Here is a 10,227-nt window from a genome sequence, read left to right on the forward strand (position 1 = left end):
CACACACACACACACACACACACACACACACACACACACACACAAAGAACCTGTGAGGGAAATTCCAGGCCTCTGTGATGGTTGGATCCGTGAAGACTGTGCCAATGTACCCTGTGGAGGAACTATGGGTCATAAACAGTGACTTCTGGATTTCCACATTTAACTGTGCATACAGAGATGCCAAAGTTGTTGTCAGTCTTATGTAGAAAGCCTCTTAAGTGCTGACTCTCAAAACTGTAAACTCCCAGCCTATTTAATCCTTCACAAAGAAAATTTCTCACTGGACTCATTCAACATTGAGGGCTGATCCTTTGTTATTCCAGGTTTCCACTGCAAGGTTAGAGGAGGGGTAGACCCCTGTGGGAATTTGCACCCTACCTTCCAGAAGGCTTTTCAGAAAAATTCATTCCTCATGTTGGTTTGTTGTATTCTGGTGCTGTTTATATTGATGTTGAACAGACAGGGGACTGTTATTTTAACTTTGGTTGATATCAAATTGACAGCACATTGAGCATAGCACATGATGTATCCTTTCACTGACTACAGTCCAGAATGAGGCACAATTGTCTTCCTATGAACAAAAGAACAGGAGTAGGCCATTCAGCCCCTCAAGACTGTTCCACCATTCAATGAGATTATGGCTGATCTGTGGCCTAACTGCCTTTGGCCCATATCCCTTCATACCTTTGATTAACAAAAAATTAACAATTGATCCAGCATCCACTACCATTTGTGGAGGAAAGCTCTAAACATATAACATGGAGAGAAATTCTACACCAGTTCTATTTAAAACAAAGTATGCCTCGCACTCTGAGCAAACCTTCTTCTGGCCTACCATCCAGTGTTCGTTCACTCTGAGAAGATCATTTAATATTGTTGATAAAGGCAACTTATTCCCTCTGGTGGCGGAGTTAAGAACGATGCAGTATAACCTTAAAATTACAGCGAGAACACTTAGTTGTTGTCTGACCAGTGCCTTATCCAGATTTACCAATAACTCCATACTTTTATATTCCATTCCCATTGAAATACAGGCCTACGTTTAATCTACCTTCCCTATTACCTGCACTTTTAAAAGAAAGACCAGAGGAAATTTGGAATTTTTCTCCACAAAATGCTGTTAAGGTTGGGTCTGTTGAAAATCACAAAAATTACATCGAATTTGCTTTGGTAAGGGATACAGAGCAAAAGTAGGTAATTTCAGCTCAGCCATGATCTGATTCAAAGATAGAACAGGCTCAAAGAGGAGAACGGCCTCCCTATTTCTGATATTCTTGACTTTGCATTCATCCAGTTCTGTACTCCTGTGCATCACTTATCATTGTGCCTGACATACACACAATCTTATAAGCTCATTTATTTACTCAGCTTCACTCAGGAGAAATTTCAAGCTAGCCTGCCTGGTCTTACCAATGTGAGAAATACCAAGGGGAACCAGCAGATGACCTGGGCTCCTTTTCAATAAGAGCTTGGTTTTGTAGAGGGGAAGGTGGGGCCCACCATCCCTTAATCTACTTTACAAGGCTCACCAAAAGTCAAATCCTCTCAGACTGGCCAAATCAAAATAAGGTTCCGCACTCTGGCAGGAAGAATAGAAAATATTATTTAAATGGGGAAAGACTGCAGAAAGCTGCAATATAGAAGGATTAGAGATCCTGATGTGTGAATCAAAGAAGCTAGAATCCAATTTCAGCATGTCTTAGAAAAGATAAATGAAACATTAGCCAGTGTTGCAAAGGGAATGGTGAATAAAAGTTGAGGGATCTTACTAAAACTGCACAAGCACTGGTCAGACCACAACTGGAAAACTGCAAACAGGTTTTGTGCCTTAACTAAGGAAAGATAATTCAGTATTAGGCACAGTCTAGAGCAGATCTGGGTAGCATGGTGGCTCAGTGGCTAGCACTGCTGCCTCACAGCACCAGGGACCCAGGTTCAATTCCAGCCTCAAGTGACTGTCTGTGTGGACTTTGCACATTCTCCCTGAGTCTGTGTGGGTTTCCTCTGGGTGATCCTGTTTCCTCCCACAGTCCAAAGATATGTAGCTTAAATGGATTGGCCATGTTAAATCACTCATAGTGCTCAGCGATGTGCAGGGTAGGTGGATTAGCTATGGGAAATGCAGGGTTGTAGGCAAATGGATTTGGGTGGGATGCTCTTCAGAGGGTTGGTGTGGACTCAATGAGCTGAATGGCCTGTTCCCACACTATAGGGATTCTGTAATTCACTGGGCCACCTTTGTGGTGATTTTCTTACAAGCACAGGTTGAGTAGTTTGTGTTTACACTCATTGGAGCTCAAGAGAATAAGGTGACTTTATTGAAAAAATGGATTTGACAAGGTACAGGCTGAAAAGTTATTGCCCCTTTTTGAAAGAGTCTAGAACCAGATGAGATAATCACACAGTAAGGAGCAGACTAAGAGATGAGGAGAAACTTGTGTCTCAGAGGATAGTGAGCCAGTGGAATTGTTTACCACAGAGGGCTGGGTCAATAAGTATATCTAAGGCTAAGACAAACAGATTTTTAATCAGTCTGAGGACCAAGGGTTATGAGGAATAGGCAGGAAAGCTGAGAATATCAGAGCAGCTGAGATCTGATTCAATGGTGGGATGGACTGAATGGGCCAAGTGGCCCACTTCTGCTCCCATATTTGTGGTCTTAAAATTATATTGTACTTTGTACATCAGTGAGATGTACATAGACATAAAAGCTGCAGTATTGTAATCCAAGAAGTTATTTCTAATACCACAGTCATTCAATGATAACATAGCCATAAATATTGTGCAAGGCAGCTAACTGATGGGCTTGAATCATAGTGGATTTAAAGGATTTATAGGTGACATTCCATAGAAATGTAAGAACAAGAGAAGGCCATTCAGCCTGCTCCACCGTCCTGGAGTATTGCTGCTCATCTACCTCAATGTCACATTCCCACAATATCCCTGTATCCCTTGATCTCATTGGCAACTAGAAATCTATCAATCACTGTCTACAACCTCAACAAGGTCTGAACTTCTCAGATAGAGAATTCGAAGGAGCCACTACCTTCTGGATAAGGAACCTCCTCCTCATTTCAGTCCTATATAATCACTCCTTATTCTGACACTACCCCCTTGGTTCTGGACCCTTTCTCCTAACATCACCAGCAGCCTTTCTACATCTACCCCATCCAGTCCTATAAGAAATTTGTTACTTTCAATGAGATCACCTCTTCTTCAAAAACCCCAGAGAAAATAAGTTCAGCCTCCTCACTCACTACTCATAGGACAGTCCCTGCATCCCAGGAATTCAGTCCAGGGATCTTCTGCTGCACTCTATGGCAAATTTAACCTTCCTTCAGTAAGGGGGGTGGCCTAAACTCCAAATGAAGCAGGACATTGTTATTCCTGTAAAGAATATTGAGGATTCATTCTGCAGGACGTGTCTTCTTTCGGTTCCATGTTTGAAGTTTCCCTCTGCAGCAGTTTTTGGGCCAACACCGAGGGTGGAAATATAAGTGGTTGGTTCCCAGATAAATATGCACTGGCCACAATCCCTATCCCATTCATTGGTACCTGTGATTTTGGTTGCATGTGGTACAGGGCCAGGAGGGCCGTCCTTACCAACACGGTGGATGTTGGTTAGGCTCAGTAAGCACCTTGTTAACTTTAGATAATGGAAACCAATGGGGATCATCCAGTCAGCTTCTGGTTTCCCCATGCAACGTGAAGTGACTTATCCTTGGGGTGGCATGGTGGCTTAGTGGGTAGCACTGCTGATGCACAGCGCCAGCGACGCAAGTTCAATTCCAGCCTCAGGCGACTGTCTGTGGAGAGTTTACACATTCTCCCCATGTCTGCATGGGTTCCTTCCCACAGTCCAAAGATGCACAGCTTGGGAGGTTTGGCCATGCTAAATTGCCCATAATGTCCAGGGACATGTAGGTTAGGTGGATTAGTCAGGTAGATGTCTCACTCTCCATTGACCCAATGGGAAAAGGGTGCAGCCAACATTGACAAGGGGCTAGCTTGTCTTTTTCATGCTGTTATCCCTTTCCAACATTCAGAAGAGCTGCTCAAATAATTATCAATAAGATGCCTTTTGCATCTTTTTGTTGCTCCTTCTCTTGAAGGTATCAATGCAGATCTCTATAACAAGTGGCTAATTAATTATAGCATGAAGACTTCAGATGCCAGTTTCACAGAAAAATGGTGAGAACTAATTGTGATGGGGGTTTGTTTTGTGTTTGAACACATTAAAATGCAAAATATGAATTGAAGCATTCACCGAACCAATAATTAATGCAAGAAGCTTGCCAAGAGGTCATTGACTGAAGGCAGTCTCTGCTGACAATCATGACATTTAAGACACCTCTGCTTTCTCTGCCATTAAATAAGCATTAAATAGCTCCCTTAGTGGGTTTGTTGGTAACTACGCTAGCTCAGTAAATTGTTGAGCTTCACAGCACATGAAGGCCTCCGGCTCAATCATTCATAGCAGCTAACCTCACCAACAATTTGGTTGGCTCTGAAATATCCTGAAATGATAAAGAGCTTTTACCTGAAACGCCGATTTTCCTGTTTCTCTGACACTGCCTGACCTGCTGTGGTTTTCCAGCATCACACTCTTGACTCTGATCTCCAGCATCTGCAGTACTCACTTTCACCTATCCTCTGAAATGGCCTAACAAGTTACATAGTTCAGGGAATTAGGACTGAGCAATTAATGCTGGCCTTGCCAGTGATCCTATATCCCATGGAAGAATTTCTTTTTAAAACTAGGAACTTTAAAGCATCCTCCAAATGAGTGAAGGAGAACTCAAACGGTCAGACGTTTCACAGTAAATCACCTCCAAATGGCTTGCGTCCCAATGACACAGCAGGAGGTCATTCAGCCCTTCAAATTGATTCTGCTGTTCCTGGCTTACATGTACTATCTTCATTTATCTTTGGCATGTGTAAGAAGACTCCTACCTAACAATAATATATCAATCTCAATGAAGCTAATGACATTTCAGGTAAGGCAGTGTAAAGAAGTATTCTCTGACAGGATCCCTGAATGTCTTTGCTCTAATTTTAAAGCTATTCCCCTTTGTTCTGGACTGTTGCACCAGAGAAAGCAGTGAGGGCTAGATTTTCACTATCGAGACAGATAGCTCAGTCAGGAAATTCCTTGACTTCGCAAATCCAACCAGGCAGAATGTGACCCTTCAGACAAACTTTTCACTCTGGGGGAGATCGGTGAAAAACAGAGTTGGATTTGTCAGCCATGGAAATGGCCACGAGTACACACAAACGTACTGTGCTGTTCAAAAGGCCTTCTTCGGTTCTCTGGTCTTTCATCCCTTATGTTAGCTTATATTTTAGGCCCTCACCCCTTACATCATCCATTTATTGCCTATGCCACTTCCAAGCCAACCAATGCCTTGCATGGCAACCGATGGCACTTCCATGCCCATTCACACAGAGCATACTGTCTGGGTGCATAACGGCCTGGTATGGCAACTGCCCTGCCCAGGGCTGTAAGAAACTACAGAAGGTGGTGTGTACAGCCCTGTCCACCATGGAAGCCAACCTTCCATCCATGGACTCCTTTTACATGGCTCACTGCCACAAAAAGGCTGCCAACATCATCAAAGACCCTTCACACCCCGGTAATGCTCTCCTACAACCTCTTCCATCAGGCAGAAGATACACATGCACCAGTAGGTTCAGGAATGGCTTCTTCCCTGCCATTGCTAATCTATTGAATGTACTATGTAGCCTCCAATAATGCTGATCTTGCTAACGTTGATTTCTCTTGTACGCCCTGTGCAATGTAATGTACATGCCTCTGACTAAATCTTTTGTTCTGTACATTCATGCTCACTATGATCTGCCTGTACTGTTCGTAGACAAAGCTTTTCACTGTACTTCGGTACACGTGACAATAAATCAATCAATCAGTGAGCACACCGCGCACAACCAATGAAAATTGTAACAACAGTATGTGCACAATTGCTTTAAAAACACACTCATTATAATTTGCTTTTTAAAAAACTGCCGATGTTACAACCCCAAAAAATGTCAATCAATTTAAAATTTCAATAACAGAAGCTATAACAGCTAGCACCTCTTTATCTTATACAAATAAATATTGAGCCAGTAACAAAAGTGATCACAGAGAAAAATAGCTTATTACAGCATCATAAAGCTGTCAATCACCAAGGTTTCCTCTTTTCCACAGCTCTGTTAACAAAGTAAAACTATTTACAGCAGTCTGGGCTCCTAGCCAAGTCTCATTATAATTGTAAGGCACTATATAATTTGTTGCTAAGTGAGGATGAGATCAGGTTTGATGACTAGCGCGTTTCGGTTTGATGCAGAAAAAATGCCAAGAGAAGAAGGGATTGGAAAGCGGGTGGCGCCCACAGGCTGTATCCCAGTATGAGCCACTCCTTTAGCAGAAGAAGGAGAGAATGAGGGAAGAAAGAAGAGGAAAACAAAACAAGAGACAAAAAAAAACGACAGTGAAGAGCTTCACAAAAAAAACAATTAACTCACAATTTCAGACGCTTTTCGTTCACGAATAAGATCACTCCAATTACAACCAGGGAGAACACGGCGAGTAAAGTTCCTAGCACGATGCCCAGAATGTTCTCTGTAAAACAAAAACTAAGTATTACCGCGGTCATACGCTTCAAAGACTCTTTTCACTAATTATGTTTCATGCACCAGATATCGCAAAATAAGCATAAAATTACTTCATCCATTCATTTCTTTCTTGACGACAATTGATTATAGTTACGAGGTAATTCATTTGTGTCAAAATACGTGTGAGGAAAAGTTCTAATTTTTTATACCTGAGTTCCCAATTCACAATTAGCCCATTCCCAGGCCTTTTTTGTTGCTTTCCCATTTCAATGATGCAGCCCAGTGCTGCCATGCTCAACCTGTGCTGGAGCTAGCCTATGCATCATTGAGATGGCCTTCCCTTCTTCAAAGGGAATTGTGCACAAAAGCTGCAGCTGACCATCTACTCAGGAACTGACTGCAAGATGAGACACAGATAAGAGGCAACGGAGAGACCTGCCGGGTTTTCCCATGCTGCACTTGAGGTGAAAAGAAAGAGAGATGCAAAGTTTCTCTCAGGAGGCCTTCAACCTTACCTTCATAGCAGAGTGTTGGAGCAGGTATCCAGCAAAGGCAAACCTAGCAATCTGACCCTGAGGAACTGGCAGCAGTGTCACAGGTCCAATGACCTCAGCCAGATGGCCAAGGTCAGTGAATGCATTTTCAAGGGACATCTCCTGCCCATCAATCTCTCACAAAATGTATCACAAACTCAACAGCAATCACCAGTGATAGGGACTCACAAAGAAGATTCAGATACCCTTCACCCTCACACACTTTCCAAAGTTACGCAGCCACTGCTTGCTGCTTATGAAGATCTAGACCCCCGGGGGTCTCTCGATTGCGCGATCGGTCAATAAACACACCTGTAAATGACTCTTTGTCAATCACACAAGCAATAGTTTATTCTTCGATACGGCCAGGTCGGTAGCCTCTGCTCAGCCCAGAAGTATGAGTACTCCTAGACCACCAAAAGAATCCGACAACCTAAAGAGTTTGCATAGGGTTTATATACATTGTTCATAGTCAGGCATGGAGCATGTTTGCTTGGTAACAGCCAATTAAACTCTCCCAAGACTGCGTTCACTTTTGTCTTAGCCTATCACAATTTCTTGTAAACAATCTGTTCTCAAAATTGTATTTGTCCTGCCTTGTGGTTCAGGTTAAACCGTTACTTCTGAAATTAATCAGATTTTCATCAGTCTGCAGTTTCTTGTTTCTGTCTGATTCAGTGATATTTAACAATGCAGAAGCCATTTTGTACAGCTCCTCTACAGGTACCTCCAGTGATTCACCCAATAGCAGGCACACCATCCAAGTAGATTACAATCCACTCACTGACATCCATCCTTCTCTCTTATAAGGAAAGGTGGTATATACAAGGGCAAAGGGACAGGGATGTCTGCAATTATCTCAGACAGCTAGACCGGATGGTGCGCCACCTTATAATGCTGGCTGGGACAGTCTGTTAAACACAGTATTGCTGAGAACATTCAAGTTAATTATATTCCTCCCTTATACAGCCCTTCCCAACTCCCACGTCATCCTAATTCTTCTGTCTGGCATGAAGTGCAAGCTACTTGGTGGGTCCATGGACATCTAACTCTCCAGCCACCCAATTTCCCTCAGATCAATCATTCCCACATTTTTGTTACCAGACGCCCAAGAACTGACACCCATTGCCACTGTAGTGTCATGTGTCAGACATCTAAGGAAGAGGCCACAGCACTTGATTTGACAATTGTAAACACAGATACTGGCACCATGTATGCCTGAGACTGTAATATTGGGTCAGGAGCAGCACATGTTAGGACACTGGGCATCAATTGGCTGAGGCCTGAGCAGGGGGGAAATCAGTTCATAGCCCACTTCCCCAGAGATTGTTAGTCAGCTCCTCAGAAATTGTTAACCAGTGCTTAAGATATTGGTAACCAGCTCCTCAGAGATTCCTGACCAGCTCCTCAGAGATTACTAACCAGTTCTGCTGCATTGCATCAAACTAAGCCTTTGATGGGGCATTTTTCAAGCGAATGCTGATGGGCATTGGTAAACCTGCCAGACAGCTGGCACCACTGTCAAGGAGAATAGGGGCATTCCCATATATTTTTTTGTAAATTTATTCATGGCATGTGGGAAAAATTGGTTGGTCTAGTATTTATTGCCCATCCCCATTGCCCTTGAGAACATGATGTTGAGATGCCATCTTGAACTGCTTCAGTCCATGTGCTATCAGGAGACCCACAATTCCATTTGGGAGGGAATTCCAGGATTTTGACAGTGAGGGAACAGTGACATATTTCCAAGTCAGGATGGTGAGTAGCTTGGAAGGAGGTTATAAATAGTGGTATTCCCATGTATCAGCTGTTTTGTCCTTCAAGGTGGTAGTGGTGATGACTTTGGAAGGAGCTGACGAGTGAATTGAGTGATGCCAATACTGTCGGTGTGAAATAGAAAGTACGGCTGGAGGACTTCGACATCTATATTGATAAGTTGTATGGACAGAATGACAATGGGGCAGAAAGTGCTCTCATCAAACCTTATTGCTGTTCAATGTGGGAGCTTCCATAAAGGAGTTTTTCAAGATGTTGCCTGACATGGGAGAAAAGGCAGATTATGAGTGTGTAGAGAAAGATTTGAAGGGTTGGGGCTATTAATCTGGTCCAATCAGGGAGCCCTGGCTGACAGATAAGTACAGGAGGGTCAGAGATTCTGGCAGTCTGAGGGCTGGTTCTGAAAAGGCAGTACTATAGTCAAGGACTTTCTATGTGTAAATAAAAGTTGACATGGTGATGGGATACTAGTCTCTGTGGAGTTATTTCAGTCTAAGCTACATACACCAAGCAGGATAATCGCAGACATGTTTTGGTCTGATAAGGGGGGGATATCACATTGTTAATTGTACATATTCGAGTATTTGATATTGCACAATTCCGGAGTAAGAAATTAAAACAAATGCTCTCCCTCATAGGATGACACCTGACCTGGAAGTGCAAGGTCAGATAAAGATGATGTGAAGGAGCCGGTGGACAAAGTTAAAAATCACACAATACCAGGTTATAGTCCAACAGGTTTATTTGGAAGCACTAGCTTTTGGAGTGCTGCTCCTTCATCAGGTGGTTGTGGTCAGATAACACATCCAGCGGCTGTAAGAAGAAAGCGCCAGTCAAGTTTATTTCAACCTGTGTTAAACTTGAAGTTGTACCTGTGAGTGTTGTTCTTTCAGCCTGAGATGGAAAGTGAGAGATGCCAATGGTCCCCTCACTCATTAGAGACAGACACGTGACTGGGTTTAACCTGAAGGTCACCATGCCAAAAAGCAAGGAGTATGGTTGACACCGACCAGTACAGGAATTGAACCCACACTGTTGGCATCACTTTACATCACAAACATCCAGCCAACTGAGCTAAGTGACCACAATGACCAATACCATGAGGACACTGGCAGACCAGTTTTTGGGCACTGTCTCAACACAAGTAAAATCTTCTTGGAGTCGCAGTGCAGCAGTGAAACCACAAACTGAGACATAGGGGAAAGGTCAGACTGAGACATGGGGGGGAAGGTCAGACTGAGACACGGGGGAAGGTCAGACTGAGACATGGGAGGGGAAGGTCAAACTGAGACACGGGGGAAGGTCA

At 43.2% G+C, this 10,227-nt stretch overlaps 1 protein-coding gene across 4 annotated transcripts in view; it reads right to left on the minus strand.

Annotated features, from left to right (window-relative positions):
• Nucleotides 1-10,227, minus strand: part of susd2 (sushi domain containing 2) — a 125,965-nt gene that overhangs the window by 57,757 nt on the left and 57,981 nt on the right. For 3 of the 4 annotated variants that reach the window (XM_043715912.1, XM_043715915.1, XM_043715916.1), the window contains one exon: nt 6,523-6,619. In XM_043715912.1, coding sequence (XP_043571847.1) covers nt 6,523-6,619 — 97 coding nt within the window. Of the gene's footprint in view, nt 1-6,522; nt 6,620-9,621; nt 9,735-10,227 lie in introns of those variants that run through there. The other variant, XM_043715914.1, reaches the window with a different exon arrangement.

Source organism: Chiloscyllium plagiosum, chromosome 25, assembly GCF_004010195.1.
Source record: "Chiloscyllium plagiosum isolate BGI_BamShark_2017 chromosome 25, ASM401019v2, whole genome shotgun sequence".
NCBI lineage: Eukaryota > Metazoa > Chordata > Chondrichthyes > Orectolobiformes > Hemiscylliidae > Chiloscyllium > Chiloscyllium plagiosum.